Source organism: Gavia stellata, chromosome 2 (assembly GCF_030936135.1).
Source record: "Gavia stellata isolate bGavSte3 chromosome 2, bGavSte3.hap2, whole genome shotgun sequence".
NCBI classification, from domain to species: Eukaryota; Metazoa; Chordata; class Aves; order Gaviiformes; family Gaviidae; genus Gavia; species Gavia stellata.
Window position 1 is genome coordinate 109,964,918 of NC_082595.1, and position 16,097 is coordinate 109,981,014.

Genomic DNA, 16,097 nt, shown 5'->3' on the forward strand with positions numbered 1-16,097 from the left:
TTAGCACTGTGAGGATTAACATACATATTTACTGCTTAGATTTGGAAGTCTCAAACAGGAGGGGGATTTTAGGTTACATATATATTATTATACATGCCTTACGCACGTCCATTCATTTTGGTCAAGTTGAGGGCTGGCGTTCGTCTCATTTTTTTCCATATTCCTATTTCTTGCCACAGCTTAAGTCAGCAGAAAATAAGGGAATTACTGAGTTCAGCATCGTGGGGGGCTGCGGGATCATGTTCTCTCCAATCCCATTGTATCTATAACACCAATTTTCTCCTCTTGAAGAACTTTGTGCCGGAGTTTCACGCACTACAAATGACTTTGATTTGGCCACATACGGGCGTGCATCAGAGTGCATTCATCTGGACAATGCCCAAAGCTTTGCTTTCTGTTTCCTTTCTTCTGTTTCTCTGCTACAGGGAGGGTCCAACCGTTTCAAAAGCAGCGGCGTCTTTCAGACTTCGCAAAACTTTTGAACTCCTTCGGCATCACTCGGAAAGGCCAAATACATGCGTCCCAGACAGCTTATTTAATAAATGCAAGTCTCTTCTCGAGATTAAATTAATTTCCCTCCATGGAAAAAGCATTTTATCTGCACTCATGCACCTTTCCACCTGCTTGGGTTTTTTTTTTCCCCCCCTGTTGAAATTTAGACTCTGCAAAGCAGCAACTTTGGCAGCCAGTTCTGGAGCGCTGAATCTATCAGCGCTGACGTTTTGCCACAATTAAAAAAAAAAAAAAAAAGAAAAAAGCAATAAAAAAAGAAGAGAAAGGGCAGAATTCAAACTCCCACAGAGAGAGGCAGAAGCAAGAGCCCACGGGAGTGTAAAAGAGCTGGAGAAGGAGCATCTGGAAGGAGCAGGCTTCTCAAATAGGGAAAAAAAAACCAACGGAAAAGAGGAGAGACTGTAACCTACAGAGGACAGCACAAGACAGCACAGAAAAGACGGATACGACGAATGAACAAATGTGAACGGGTAGAAAGGGAACCAGCGGGGGAAGAACCTTGAATTTGGCTTCCCCAGTCTGTCAGCGGGTCCTTCGCTGAAATACCTGCCCGGGGTGCAGCTCAGCCCCCGGCAGACCCCAAAAATGGAGCTGGGAGCCGCTTCCTCAGCTTGCCCGAGGTTTGTCTCCTCCAAGAAGGAGCTGGGCCCATGGAGAGGGGCCGGCTGGTTTACCTGGCCCCGTGAGAACAGGGTGGGTGAAGCAGTGTCCCCCAAAGTGGGTATGGAAGGGACAAGCGCAGAGGACAGAGGATGGGGGATCATTGTGTTTGGAAGGAGAGGGACAGGAGGACACTGCGGTGGGGGATTTGGGAGGTCACTGAGGCCATGTGAGGTCAGGGTGCTGAGGAGACTGCCGCTATGTGATGGGGGAGCTATGGAATGGGAGTGGGATGGGAGCCCCCCTTCCCCAGCACAGCCATAGGAAGGGGCACGGCAAAGAGAAGCCCAGAGGAGGGCCTGGACCTGGCAGGTACCAGGGAGCTGCTGGAGGTGGGAAGGGGGGGTGCGCTGAGGACAACCTGGATGGCAGAGTGGTGGTCCTGGGATTTGGGGGTGAGCGGGTGACGGGGACAGGGAGGTTGCACTGCAGGACGGGGATTTGAGGGCCAATATGGTGGGCTGGGGAGCTGATTTGGGAGTGGGATGGGGTCCCAGCTGAGGATGGTGCAGGGGGTGCCGGTGCCAGTGCACGGTGGTTGGGGGAAGAAGCACAATGGATCCTGTGGGTGCTAACGCAGAGGGGACGGGGAGAAGAGCAGTGGGTGCTGGTCCAATGGGAATGGGGCACAGGGCAGCAATGGGAGCTGGTCCGATGGGAACAGGGCAGAGGGCAGCAGTGGGTGCTGGTGCGATGGGAACAGGGCAGAAGGCAGCAATGGGTGCTGGTGCGATGGGAGCGGGGCAGCGGGCAGCGCTGGGTGCTGGTGTGATGGGAACGGGGCAGCGGGCAGCAGTGGGTGCTGGTGTGGTGGGAACAGGGCAGAAGGCAACAGTGGGTGCTGATGTGATGGGAACGGGGCAGCGGGCAGCAGTGGGTGCTGGTGCAATGGGAGCAGGGCACAGGGCAGCAATGGGTGCTGGTGCGATGGGAGCGGGGGAGCGCTGGGTGCTGGTGCAACGGGAATGGGGCAGCGGGCAGCAGTGGGTGCTGGTGCAATGGGAGCGGGGCAGAGGGCAGCAGTGGGTGCTGGTGCGATGGGAGCGGGGCAGCGCTGGGTGCTGGTGCGACAGGGACGCGGCAGCGGGCAGGAGTGGGTGCTGAGCGACGGGAACGGGGCAGCGCTGGTGCAACGGGAACAGGGCAGAGGGCAGCAGTGGGTGCTGCTGTGATGGGAGCGGGGCAGCAGTGGGTGCTGGTGCGATGGGAACAGGGCAGAAGGCAGCGCTGGGTGCTGGTGCGATGGGAACGGGGCAGAGGGCAGCAGTGGGTGCTGATGTGATGGGAACGGGGCAGCGCTGGGTGCTGGTGCAACGGGAACAGGGCAGAGGGCAGCAGTGGGTGCTGGTGTGATAGGAGCGGGGCAGTGCTGGGTGCTGAGCGACGGGGCCGGGGCAGCGCTGGGTGCCGGTGTGCAGGGGTGCCGGCTGAGAACAGCAGCGAGCGCGGCGGCCGCGGGGGCCGGGGCAGCGCCGTGCGCGGCGCGGCCGGGGCCCGGGGCCGCTCCCTTGCGGCGGCCCGGCCCGGCCCGGCCCGGCCCGCCCCGCTCCCCCGGGCCGGCGGCGGCTGGCCGCGGCGCTGCCCCGCTCGGTCGCTAGGCGGCCCGGCCCGTCCTGCGCGGGCGCGGAAGCGCCGCCCCCGGAAGCGGCGGGCGGGCAGGCGGGCGGGCGGCGGGTGGGGGGGTGCCGGGAGCGGGGACGGGGGGGGCAGAGCGAGCGAGCGCGCCCGGCGGAGGGGCCGGAGACGCGGCGGCGGCGGCGGCGGCAGCAAGATGGCGGCCAAGTCGGATGGCGGCGGCGGCGGCGTGGGCTTCGCCCAGCTGCACAACCTGGACGAGGCGGCGGCGGCGGCGGCGGCGGCGGCGGGCGTCTGCGGCGCCGGTGGCGGCGGCGTCGGGGCAGCGGCGGCCGAGGGCGCGGAGGAGCCGGGCGGCAGCAGCTCCTTGCACATCTGCCACTGCTGCAACACGTCGTCGTGCTACTGGGGCTGCCGGAGCGCCTGCCTGCGGAACCTCTTCGGGCGGGCGCCCGCCGCCGCCGCCGCCGAGCCGCTGGCCCCGCGCCCCGCCGCCGAGGGGCCGCCGCGGGCGCCGGAGGGCGTAGAGGCGGCCGAGCGGCCGTGGCTGGACTGCCTGTGGATCGTGCTGGCGCTGCTGGTGCTGGTGGGGGACGTGGGCACGGACCTGTGGCTGGCGCTGCACCACTACGGCCGGCGGGACTACGTCTGGTGCGGCCTGACGCTGGCCTTCGTGCTGCTGCCCTCGGTGCTGGTGCAGATCCTCAGCTTCCGCTGGTTCGTGCAGGACTACACGGGCGGCGGGCTGGGCGCCGTGCAGGGCCTCAGCAGCCGCGGGCCGCCCATGATGGGGGCCGTCGGCCGCCGGGGGGGACCCGCCGGCGGGGTAGGAGGAGCCGCCGGCACCGTCACCCCCGGGGCGCAGCGCCTCTGCAGGATCTCCGTCTGGGTCTGGCAGTCCGTCATCCACCTGCTGCAGATGGGGCAGGTCTGGAGGTAAGGGGGCGGCCGGGACCCCCCCCGGCCGGGTGGGGAGCGGGGGTGGCCGTCAGCTCGTGGCCCGAGATGGCGGTGGGTCGCTGTGCCCCGGCGCGGGCCGCCGTCCCCCGGCTGAGGTGGGGCGAAGGGGCGTCGCTGTCGCCTCGTGGTGTGAGGTGGGTCGGTGTCACCTCATGGTTTGAGGTGGGTCACTGTCCTCTGGCCGAGGTGGGGCGGATGGAGGTTGCTGTCAGCTCGTGGTCTGAGATGGACTGGGTCGGTGTCACCTCATGTTTAAGGTGGATGTGGGTCCCTGTCACCTCATGGTTTGAGGTGGATGTGGGTCCCTGTCACCTCATGGTTTGAGGTGGATGTGGGTCCCTGTCACCTCATGGTTTGAGGTGGGTCACCGTCCCCCGGCTGAGGTGGGGCGAAGGGGCGTCGCTGTCGCCTCGTGGTTTGAGGTGGGTCACTGTCCCCTGGCCGAGGTGGGGCGGATGGGGGTCAGTGTCAGCTCGTGGTCTGAGATGGACTGGGTCGGTGTCACCTCATGTTTGAGGTGGACGTGGGTCGGTGTCACCTCATGTTTAAGGTGGATGTGGGTCCCTGTCACCTCATGGTTTGAGGTGGGTCACTGTCCCCTGGCCGAGGTGGGGCGGATGGAGGTCAATGTCAGCTCGTGGTCTGAGATGGACTGGGTCGGTGTCACCTCATGTTTAAGGTGGACGTGGGTCGGTGTCACCTCATGGTTTGAGGTGGGTCACTGTCCTCTGGCCGAGGTGGGGCGGATGGGGGTCAGTGTCAGCTCGTGGTCTGAGATGGACTGGGTCGGTGTCACCTCATGTTTAAGGTGGACGTGGGTCGGTGTCACCTCATGGTTTGAGGTGGGTCACTGTCCTCTGGCCGAGGTGGGGCGGATGGGGGTCAGTGTCAGCTCGTGGTCTGAGATGGACTGGGTCGGTGTCACCTCATGTTTGAGGTGGATGTGGGTCAGTGTCACCTCATGGTTTGAGGTGGGGCTGAGGTGGGGCGGATGGAGGTTGCTGTCAGCTCGTGGTCTGAGATGGACTGGGTCGGTGTCACCTCATGTTTAAGGTGGATGTGGGTCCCTGTCACCTCATGGTTTGAGGTGGGTCACCGTCCCCTAGCTGAGGTGGGGTGGATGGGGGTCAGTGCCAGCTCATGGTCTGAGATGGACTGGGTCAGTGTCACCTCATGTTTAAGGTGGACGTGGGTCGGTGTCACCTCATGTTTAAGGTGCACGTGGGTCGGTGTCACCTCATGTTTAAGGTGGATGTGGGTCCCTGTCACCTCATGGTTTGAGGTGGGTCATTGTCCCCTGGTTGAGGTGGGGCGGATGGAGGTTGCTGTCAGCTCGTGGTCTGAGATGGACGTGGGTCTGTGTCACCTCATGTTTAAGGTGGATGTGGGTCAGCGTCACCTCATGGTTTGAGGTGGGTCACTGTCCTCTGGCTGAGGTGGCGCCAAGGGGGGTCAGTGTCACCTCATGGTTTGAGGTGGGTCACTGTCCCCTGGCTGAGGTGGGGCCAATGGGGGTCGGTGTCAGCTCGTGGTCCAAGGTGGATGTGGGTCACTGTCACCTCATGGTTTGAGGTGGGCCGCTATCCCCTGGCCGAGGTGGGGCCGGGGGGGGGGGCAGCATCACCTCATGGTTTGAGGTAGGTCATTGTCTCCTAGCCAAGGTGGGGTGGATGGGCATTGCTGCCACCCTGTGGTCTGAGGTGGTCGTGGGTCACTGTCACCTCATGGTTTGAGGTGGATGTCAGTCACCTCATGGTCTGAGGTGGACGTGGGTCACTGTCACCTCGTGGTCTGAGGTGGATGTGGGTCAGTGTCATCTCATGGTTTGAGGTGGAGGTGGGTCACCGTCCCCTGGCTGAGGTGGGGTGGATGGGGGTCGCTGTCAGCTCGTGGTCTGAGATGGACATGGGTCAGTGTCACCTCCTGGTCTGAGATGGTTGTGGTCAGTGCAGTGTCCCCCACGTGGAGAAGGAGGGGAGATTTGGGGGTTACTTCCACTTTGGGTGAGGAGAGACCCAAAGGGAGGAGGGATTCCCACAAAATGTGCCTGGGGGACTGAGGTGGGGGACATGGGGGTCGTTGTCACCTTACGGTCCGAGGTAGACGTGGGTCAGTGCTCCCCTGGGTGGAGGAGGTGTGAGGACCCCCCTTGTGCTGAGGGGACATCCAAGGGGAAGAGAAGTTCCCCCAAAACATGTATTGTTGGGCTGAGGTGGGAGGAGTGGGGTTCGTTGGTCCAAGCAGGACGTGGGTCAGTGCCCCCCATGTGGAGATTTGGGGTGATCCCTGCTTCACTGAAGGGAGCCCCGAAGGGAGAAGAGATGCCCCCCAAATGAGTGTGTGGGGCTTGGGAGAGGGGAATGGGGGCTGCTGTCACCTCATAGCCTGGAGGGGACACAGGTTGGTGTCCCCCACAAGCATGAGGGGTGGAAGGGGTTCTATCCCGTGGGGCTGCAGATGGTGCCTCAAGGGACAGGGTGGGCTCTTGCCACCCCACAGACATGGGGCAGGATGGGGGTGGGGGGGGTTGCGGAGGTGGTCTTCCCCACAGGAACTGGGGGGGGGGCACCCCATGGGTGACAGCGTGGAGGCAGGCCCAGGGCTGGGGGTGACCCCCACGCCGGCAGCGCTGCAGAGGGAGGTTCTGTGGCCCTGGGGAGGGCTTGTTCCCTTCCGGAGCCGGGGGGGCAGTGAGGGAAAGGCTCCACAGAAAACGGGGGGCTGCTGCAGAGAGGGTGTGTGGGGGGGCTGATGGCAGACCCCCGGCTGCCGAGCACTGGGATGTCCTGTTTCCAGAGGGTTGGTGTCTTCCTGGTGTGGATTGAACCCCCCCGTAGATAACGAGGGGGTGAGGGTCGCATCCGGCCCCGAGAACCTCTCCCCACCAGGCGGAGGGGGAGCCCTCCCCCCCCCCCCCCGGCTCACTGAACCCCCCCGGCACCGAAGGAGCAGGTTGTGGGAGTGGAAAAACGCAGCGTGATGCCTGGGCTGTGGCTTTGGCGAAAGAAGAAACCTTCTCCTCGGGGGAGTGGGGACGGCGTTGGGGTTGCTGGTGTGAGACTGAAGGTCAGGGACGGGGACCGTTCCCCTCCGGCAGAGAGGTCCTGGGGTAGAGAAGATGCTGGCCAGAGGAGGGGTCTGGGAAGTGACCCCAGGCTCAGTGGGAATAAAAAAGCATCCTCCAGAGCGAGGTGGAAATTGCATTATTCTCCCCAAAGAGAGCTGTGGAAGGAGGCAGGGAGGGATTCTCCAGGATGAAAGCCTGTAGATGCAAACGCTTCCACAGAGATGTCAGTCTTACCGAACGGGGTGTTGTAAGGACAACTGGAAACACCCGGCGTGGCCCGGCGTCCTCTGGGATGGGACGCGGGTTACTGAGATGGAAGGGGTGTGAGGCGTGGGTGACGGAGGGTGGAGGGAAGTCTCCGGGTTGTGTCACGGGGTGGTGGATGCACCCCTCCACCCCAGGGATGGGTTAGACTGTAGGGAAGAGGGTGCAGAGGGGATTGGTTGGGGGTTGTAGCTTTTAAAATAATCTTTAGGGAGAAGACGCTGAAATTTTTCAGGGGGGAGAAGATGGCACGTCATGGTGAAGCAGTGCGAAGCCCTGGAGGGGCTTGCTGGAAGGGTTAATCTGTTTCCCAGCTGAATTAATGGGGCAAAAATAACCTCGCTGGTGGGTTTTGGGAATTTTTTGCTGGGGTATGGATGAGAGAAAGGATGAAGGGGAAGGCAGAAAGGGATGATTGATGGGGAGGCCCTTTTTCCCCCCCTACATCTGGGTGGCCGAGGGGGTTAACTCTGCTGCCGAATGAAATCGGTGAAGAAGTGGCTGGAGTTAAGATGGAGACAGCGTGGTTGAGCCTGGGGGAGGGGTGCGTGGGGGGAGGCAGGGGAGGGCCTTGACACCTCTTCTGAGGACACCGCTCCCTCCGGATAAAATGAATATACACATCAAAGATTTTTTTATTTCTTTACTGTTTTTAAAGAAGCCGAGGGGGTGGAGGGGAGGGGATCTGTGTGGGAAGGGTGCGTGAAATGTGTACCTAGGAAATAAGCTCATGGAATTGTGCAGCGCAACAGCAAATACGTATTTCTTCTGCATCTTCAATGTCATTTGCGTAGCGTTCAAAGCACATTTGTTCTCAACTTCTGCTTGGGGGTTTATTTTATTTTTTTTTTTTTATTTTTTTTTTTGCGGCCAAGATTTGGGCTGGGGGATGGCGGGAGGGGGATGTCTGCAGGTGATGCACGCGAGGATGATGAACTAGTACGCAACCCTTTCTCCTGCTTTCCCTGCTGCTCCCGAGTGCCGATCCCATCAGCAAAAGCAGTTCTCGATGCAGATGCTCCTCTGGCAAGTTGGATTTTTCCCCTCTTGGAGCCAGGCTTAAAGAAACGATTGTGTATTGGCCGTGGTGAAAGCCGGCGTTTGCAAAAACACCCCATGCCATGGCATGCTTGAGTGAACAAGGTGGGGAGGGGGACACGGAAGCGATGCTGGCAGAGGTGGAGGGGGTGCATGTGGAGGGGTGATTTTTTTTCGGTAACGTGAAGAAGCAAGGCTCAAGTTGCCCGGACTTTGTTAATGCAGGGAAAAACATTTGCTTCTGAGGGCTGGGACTGCCGAAAGGGACTGGAAAGGAGCTCTGCAGACCAGATCACATTAGGTGAAATAAGGGAGCTTTCTATCCTGTTGATCGCTAATCCCACTAGCACACGGCTCCTGCTTTTTAAGGCACGCTGGACAGCGTGGTCGGTGTGGAGCTGACTCCCAATACCTGACCAGAGCAAGGATTAACTCCATGGGATCTGTGGGTTAGCCTCCGCGAGGGTGTCTTTTTACATTCCCACTACAGCTCTTGCAAACGCCATTAAAATTAATCTTGAATGCGGTGATGGGACTAATACTGGAAAGCGCTGTTTTAGTGGTGTTTGCCTGCAGCTAAATCGCTTCGTGCTGGTAAGAAGTTTCTACGTGGGGACGGAGGAGTAAGACCTAGGACGATGTAAGTTCAGTGCGTAATGCACCGAGCCTGGTTTCCTGCATAATCATGGACACGCGCTGCGACTGCATGTAGCGTGATTGGGATTGTATGTTATGTAGAGGCTGTCGTGGCTGTTGCTCAGCAGCTGGAAGCAAAGTTGTAGAGAACAGAGGGGGCAGGTTGGAGTTGTACAGAAATCGTCATCCTGAATACGTTAGGTAATCTGGGTTTTGATTTGGGGGATACACAATTCCTGCAGGGACTTCTTTTCCTAAATGTTGGGAAGACTCGCCAATAAGATGATGAATAAATGACATTTTGTGGCAGAAATATAAACATACATTGGGCTCTTATTTTAGCAAGACTGCCTCTCCATTTTTGGCAGGATTGTGGGAGAAGTAGCTTGTTGTTTTTGAGCAGTCTGGGTGGGGGCTTTGTCTTCTGTTCGTGTCCTCTGTTCTATTCGGAGAGTGAATCGTGACCAGGCAGGAGTGCTGGGGGGGCAGTGCAAGTGCTGAGGGGGGGCTTGATGATATTCCTGGGTTTTTTGTGGTTGTCTTTTTGCTCAACTGAGAACCGAAGGCTGTGTTAATACTTTGCCTTCAGTGACTGCTGGAAAGAAAGTATACATACACACTGTAAAAAATATGTGTGTGTGTATACGTACACATGTATATATAGATTTTTAATTGTTGCTTGAAGCGGTATGATCTCAAATGGCCTTCCCACTGATAAAGCTCAGGCCCTGGGTTTTTTACCTTTATAAATCTACAATTTTCCCCTTTCATCTCAAATCTCTTAGATTATCTTGAGGACTAGAACAATTCAGCCAGACTGTCCAAAAAGTAAGGGCTGCCAGTTGGGGCACATGACGCTCGCTGTTGAGCTGCTGCACTGCAAGCTGCAGAATGCAGAAGGGTTTTTCATTGAGGAGGGATGTTGCAGTGCTGTGGTTTTGCTGGAAATAGGCTGAAGGCGGGTCGGTCGTCAGAGCTTGCCAGGGCTGTTGCTTTTGCTGAAGCCATTCAGCTGTGTAAATTCAGGAGAAATAGTTTTGGCTGGAAGTTTTCATATCTTGGGTAGTTGCACAAGTTGTATTTATGACAAGAGCATAACTTCTGTGTTTGATGTACCTTTCTTTAACCTCTGTTGTAAATGGGTTAGTGTGTCATGATTGCTGTCCTGGAGTACAAGGTTTAGAGTATAAAGTATGATCCTTTGCGTTGCGGCGCGCTATTAAAGAAAACATTATTGGATTCCATTGGATTAACAGTATGTGGAGTTTGAGCTAAAATGAATGCTGACCAGCTGGAAATCGCTCTGTGTCTGTTAAAGTGTCAGTGACGGTAAGTTTCGTGACTTGAGTGTAACATGTTTGTGGGTTTTGTTTTTAAAACTGATTTGAGTACATATTTAGAAGAAAAACATTCTGTAAAAAAACCAACCAAACAAACCAGAACAACCCTTGTCACTGTTTTGACATTAAAAACACCTTGTGTATGTGTGTGATTAAAAGAAAAATTCCTAAAATTTAGGCGAAGACTTGACATCTTGTTTATTAGTGGAAAGACCAAATCTATGAGTTGTTCATCTTTCGGCATGCCCGGAGGTGGAAGGATGAATCAATGGGTTTAAATGGAAATTGTGGTATTTAATGACTGCGTGGTGAGTGGGTTTAGGCTGTACTAAAATACTTCGTTCTGGGATGAACTGTGAGTTAGATACATGCTACTTCGGATAGTTTAGAAATACAGGCAGCTACAACTCTTAAGATACCTGCCCAAGTCCCTTGAAGTGGGAGACATCTGCTTGTCAAATAACAGATGAATGAGAAGCTGCTGACCTAATAGTGCCTCGTTGTCTTCGTTTGGGATGTTCAGCTCTGTAGAGCCTTTCTGTAAATGTACTGCCTGCCCTGGCACACGAGAATATTTTTTTTTCAGCTTTTTCTGGTTAGCTTGTCTGGCAGCTAAGTTTTTCCCTTTAGCCAAGTTTTAACAGCTTGCTTTTATAGTATGGAGTTTTGTCAGCTTTTGACAAGTTGGCAGAGGGAAGACATTCTGGGATAGATGATAAATATGTTCTCCCTACAAAATCAGGTCTGGGGTATAACTTTTTTTTTTCCCAGCAAGGTGGTTCTCCCTTGCAAAAACCTTACCTGCTCTGCCCTCATTTCTAAGAGTTTTCTACAGGATCTCTAAGTGCCGGGTTGCGGGTGTAGAGGTCCAAAGACATTGAACCTGAAATGCAAGGTGGGTAGGTTGTGTGTGTGGGAAAATAATCATTGTCATCATAATCACGAAAAAAGGCTTTATCACGTGAGTAGGGTCTCCATTGGTTGCGGGGTGGTGGCAAGGCTCCGTGTCTTGTTGAGTGCTACCCACTAGAGGGGGTCAAACCACAGATGTTGAAGCAGATCTGCTGTGCCAGCCTTGGGAGGGCAGAGTTTTCTCCAAACCTTTTCTTGGGAGAAATAACTGTGCTGCCCTGACCTGGTGGGAACTCGCCTTCCCATGCAATTCAATGTTTCTGCAGCGACAGCACGGCTTGGGTAGGTGGGTGAGCGGGATTCGGAGGAGAAACTGGAATTTGGTTTTGGTTTGGACGTGGCGATGCTGTTGAGGAAGAGCCATGTGAACACGAGGTGCCCGGTGAGTATGGTGGTCCTGCGGTGACAGCAGCTCGTCACCTCTCCACCATGGTATGTGGGGAGGAGCAAGGGGAAGCAGAAATGCTTTGGTGACCTGACTTTGTTCTTACGGAAACCAGCATAAAGTTTCCATGGCTTTCAGGGCGAGGACGCTGGTGCTAGGTATTTTCGAGAGACCATCTCCAGAAGTCTGAAAACTATAAGGGAAGGTGGCTGCTTTGAAGTTGGGTTGCAGGCTGCTTTCCTAAATGCTGCTGTGCACATGGTCTTTGACCAGAACGTCCCTTTTCAGTTGCTCAGGCTTCCCACTGAACACTAGGAAAGACAGTCGTGCCTTTTTTTCCAGGTGCCCTAATGGCTTTATCTCTAATGCCAGTGGCAACCTGAAAGGGTTCTTCCTGGTGGAGGGCAGGCAGGGTGCCAAGGGAAGGAGGGAAGATGGCTCACCTGTTTTTTTAATGTTAAAATTATAAGCTCTCTATTTTCCACCTTTCTAGACACTTCCATTTTGCTTTTAGCTGCATTGAGCTAGCTTTATTCCTTGCAGTGGTTCTCTTCAGTACAAATGTATGTTATTCAGGGAGCATTTCCTTTAATGAAAAGGATGGAGGTAGAACTGATGGTGATAAAGCATCTCTTTGGAGGAGAGCAGCTTTCGCTGTCTTGAGACTGCAAGGAACAGAAATTGGACGTCAAATGTGTAATTTTCCTTGGGGAATGAAGGTGAGCCTATGGAGAAGTCTGGATCCCTCGCAGAACCTCTCAGTGTACTTTCATTTTGCTTTATTTCCCTTGAATCCTGACTTGATTTTTAGCACCTCACTGTCATGAAAATCAGGGGTAGTATAAGCCACTGTTTTAACACCTGAAAGCTTTTAGGCAGGAGGAGCTATGAGTCAGAGTAATGCTTTGCTATAGCTAGAGATAAAATTAAGTTGTAATTAAAGGTACAAGCAAAGAACATGTGCCAAATATTGTTACGTCATTGACCCACCTTCTTCTGATGCGCTGGGATTCAGACTGATACCCTAGTCTGCTATGACTGCTTTAGGGCACTGAGATGCCTTTTCAAACTGGATTCCAAGAAAATGGGGAAAGAGCTTTCCTGGGGAGAAGGATCTTTAGAAAATCCTCAAACCTAGCAGCAGTCTGGCGGTGGGAGGAACAGCTTGCATTTGTAACCCTGCGGAGCAGAACAGCGTCATCTTTGCAGGGCAGATCAACAGGCGTGTGCCACGTCCTTGGGGACTGGTGATGCCCACAGTGTCAAGGATGCTCCGAAAATCTCCTGGGTTGTGCGACCGAGCATTTGGCTGTGTCCCAGGGAGGCTGGTAGCAGCCCACTGCAGCTCCCCGTAGCTGGATTTTTATTTTTATATTTTTTGCAACTGCCCCTACTGTGGGAATTTGTATTGCCCACCACCCTATATTCCAGTTTCAGCCTACATTTGGCTATATGTAACTGCTGTAACATAGAAGCCACGTTTACATTGCTCATGAGGAGTCTTAGGAGATGCAATTTGTCTGCCCTTGGGCAAATCTGACCCATGGACGGAGTACTCCATTTGAAGTATGCACGTGCTTGGATGGCTAAGCTATGTTTCTGTGTCTGCTTTCGTTATTTCAGTATAAATGGATGTGTTATTCCTTACATCAGTGTCTCGAAGCCCTAGCTGAACCAGCAGCCCCGTTAGAGCAAATTGGATCTTGGCCAAGAGACAAAAAAATAGAGCGAAAGGCAATCTTAAATGTGTCCCCAAAACTATAATGGGACCTGAAGACTCTGCTTCTCCTCACGTCTCCTTTCTTCTGAAATCTGTGAGAGCTCAGGTTCACCTATGAAATATTCACAGTCTGTCCTTAAGTGACTTCAGCTGCACAAAAGATCTTTTGCAGAATTGGCAGCTTCACTGAAACCTCCTGTATTCCAGCCCAGAGCCTTTATCACGAGGACCTTCTCCTCCTCTGCTCTGCCTGCGCGGTTGCACGTTATGATGATTCGGTTTACCTGCTGCAGAGGCTGTTGAGGATTTTTGCATCCCAAATAAATAGCTCTGTATTGTATCCCCTTTTGGACAGGATGGGTTGAGGGAATAGACATGTTCTCACTTGTCCCAAAACCCCATGGGAAACAGGAGTAAGACAGGAGCGCATCATAAATGCTGCCTTAGTGCCCTGCAGTAGATGTTCTGTGAACAGGGACTAAGAAAAACAAGCCTGTTGTGAACAGGCTTAAATTAACGCTGCAGAGGTCTGCGCTCATGCTGGAAAAACTCAATAGGCTGTTGTGCTATATCACCCTTTCCACCTTTGCAGGTCATCTTGGTGCGGGAAAAATTTGCTGTAAAACCCCCACCAATTTGGCAGAATTCTTATTAAAACTCTTCAAGAGCCGCAATGCAAAAGGCTCTGGCGCCTGGAGCTGCCTTTATCACCTTTCTAATTAAACCTGCAGAAAAAGCAAATCAAACCCAAGCGACAGAGGAGCGTGGCCGGCTGCTGGAGCCTCCTTCACCTCGTGGGTCTCGCTCAATGGGGTTTTCTGTAGGGCAGCAGTGGGGCAGGGGTGCCAGGCCATGCTTCCGCTTGCATGATGGGTGCTGGACTTCATAGCTCTCTACGGAAATAAAGGTGTGATGCGTTCCCCCATCCTTTCAGTGGCTTGTCTGCTAAAGCAGGGGGATGACAAGTATCCCTGGGAGTTTGCAGAGAATTCCAGTGTCTGGGAAAATCACCATTTCCCTGGGTTCTGTTGTAAAAGAAGAGTTTAACTCTTCATGCTTGGTTACCCTACACAGGCAGTCCGGGACTGGCAGTAACGCGTTGCCTGATGTACCGAACACAGAAGACAGCAGTAAAGCACCAGGAGTGGTTTTGAGTTTGGGATTGGAATTCATCCCAGTTATGTCTAAGCAAGGGAAAAAAGAGCAACGGAGGCCGATGTTGTTGAAGTAAAAATTGTAAAGAGTGGTATAAGCAGAAGGCATTTAAATAATGTAAACAGTCTGGCATGGGAGGAAGGATGGGAGGCATTCCAGAAACAAAGGGAAAATAGTTTTAAAACATGGCTAAAAATACACCAACTCTTGAATTCCAGAGATTATCTCAATTAGCGCTTTTTCAATATATCTTTACAACAGAATTGTAGGAGTTCACAAAAGATAATAGAGGCTATGAGATACGGAGAAGTGATATTAATTTGTTTAATTAAAAGGATGAAGGGCTCCCTAAAATAAGATTCGCTTATCTTCTGTCGCAGGGAGGATCGAGGTTATATTCAGAAAACTGCAGCTTGTAACATTGTAGTGTGGAGAAGGTGCGTCGAGAGCCAGGGCTGCGCGTAAAAGCCCCCTTCTTCAGCCTCGGCAGTTGCTTGCTCAGTGACTTTCAATAGCAAATCCCTTCCCATGGCATTAATGTGCTGGTAGAGCAAAATGGTATGATTTTACTTTTCCAAGAGGATTTTGTTTGATGTTTGGGGAGCAGAAATTGGACATTTTCCTCCAATAAAAAAAAAAATCAGACATCAGAGCTTTCAGGTGCAGGCAAACACACTTTTAACTGGGCATCTGTATGTGTGGAGCTATGCATCTATGTGCTTGATGTCTTCTTTGGCTTTGGAGGCATGCTAGCATGTGTCAGAATTTACTGCCAGCCTCAGCTCTGCGTATACATCCCTTGGCGTGGGGGAGAAGCGTGCATTTATATCCAGCCATATTTTAAGAAGTGTAGGGGGAGGCAGTAGGGGCCAGGGAGGAGAGAAGACCCTCATGCAAATCCAAATTAAATTAGCCCCCCTGGATGTATATTAAAATGTTAAGTAGCACTAAGCTCTGTATCCCAGCTCAGCAATATTTCGAGGCACTTTATTGCTTTAATGGAGGGATAAAATAGAACCTGCAATTATAGTAATTTTTTCTAATTGAATATTTTGCTTTATTCTTTCCCTTTCAAAGCATGACTGTAAGTACTAGCCTTCATAAAGCTTTGGAAATATTTATACTTTCCCTTTCTGGCAATGGGTGTAAATACGCTTTTTCTTGGGCAGACCATTTCAGTCCCTCATGGCTGGGGAGCAGGACGGCTCTGGAAAGCGGTGGGCAGTAAACATTTCTCTGCTCGTTTTAACCGTCTTGCCATTATTACTGGGAAATACTAGTTTCCCATCTGGTGGAGAGGGGAATGGAGTTCTACGGATTAAATGCTTTCTGTCACTGTATGTGGGCTTGACGTGATTTTGTCAGGTGTCTTTTTAATTAATTTATTGTTCACGCAGGGCTAGGGCTCGACAGCTGCATCCGGTCTTTTATCCCCAGGCCATGTTCTGCGCGGGCGGATGAGATCCTTGATTTCTGCCACCTAGGCTGAGTTTGGGGAGGAGGATGAGAAAAAGCACTTTCTGGATCTTGCTTGAGCAAGACGTAAGGGGCAGCTAAAAGCAAAACCTGAAGGGCAAGGTCCTCACCCTTTGAGACTGGTGGGGCAGCGGTGCTGACAATAGGGATGGGGAATTAAACCTGAATCACTGATGGTATAATTGGGTGTTGATTGAGGTTTTTGAAGTAGCCATTTTCAGTGACACAAAATACCAGCTTTTCAAACATAAGTTCCTACCTCCAGCTCAAGCCTCCAGCAGTCAGAAGAATGCAGATAAATTAACATAATAATTGTGTTGTACGTTCTCTGGTTTAAAGAGGGAGATTTGCTGATACTTCCTCCATGTGTACACCCGCGATGGGATGCTATCAGTT

At 53.4% G+C, this 16,097-nt stretch overlaps 1 protein-coding gene across 2 annotated transcripts in view; it reads left to right on the plus strand.

The window, feature by feature from the left end:
• The first annotated feature begins 2,944 nt into the window (after window positions 1-2,944).
• Window positions 2,945-16,097, plus strand: part of XKR6 (XK related 6) — a 191,655-nt gene continuing 178,502 nt past the window's right edge. Inside the window, exons 1-2 of one of the 2 annotated variants that reach the window (XM_059835430.1) lie at window positions 2,945-3,064; window positions 3,095-3,684. In XM_059835430.1, coding sequence (XP_059691413.1) covers window positions 2,945-3,064; window positions 3,095-3,684 — 710 coding nt within the window. Of the gene's footprint in view, window positions 3,685-16,097 lie in introns of both variants that reach the window. The other variant, XM_059835429.1, reaches the window with a different exon arrangement.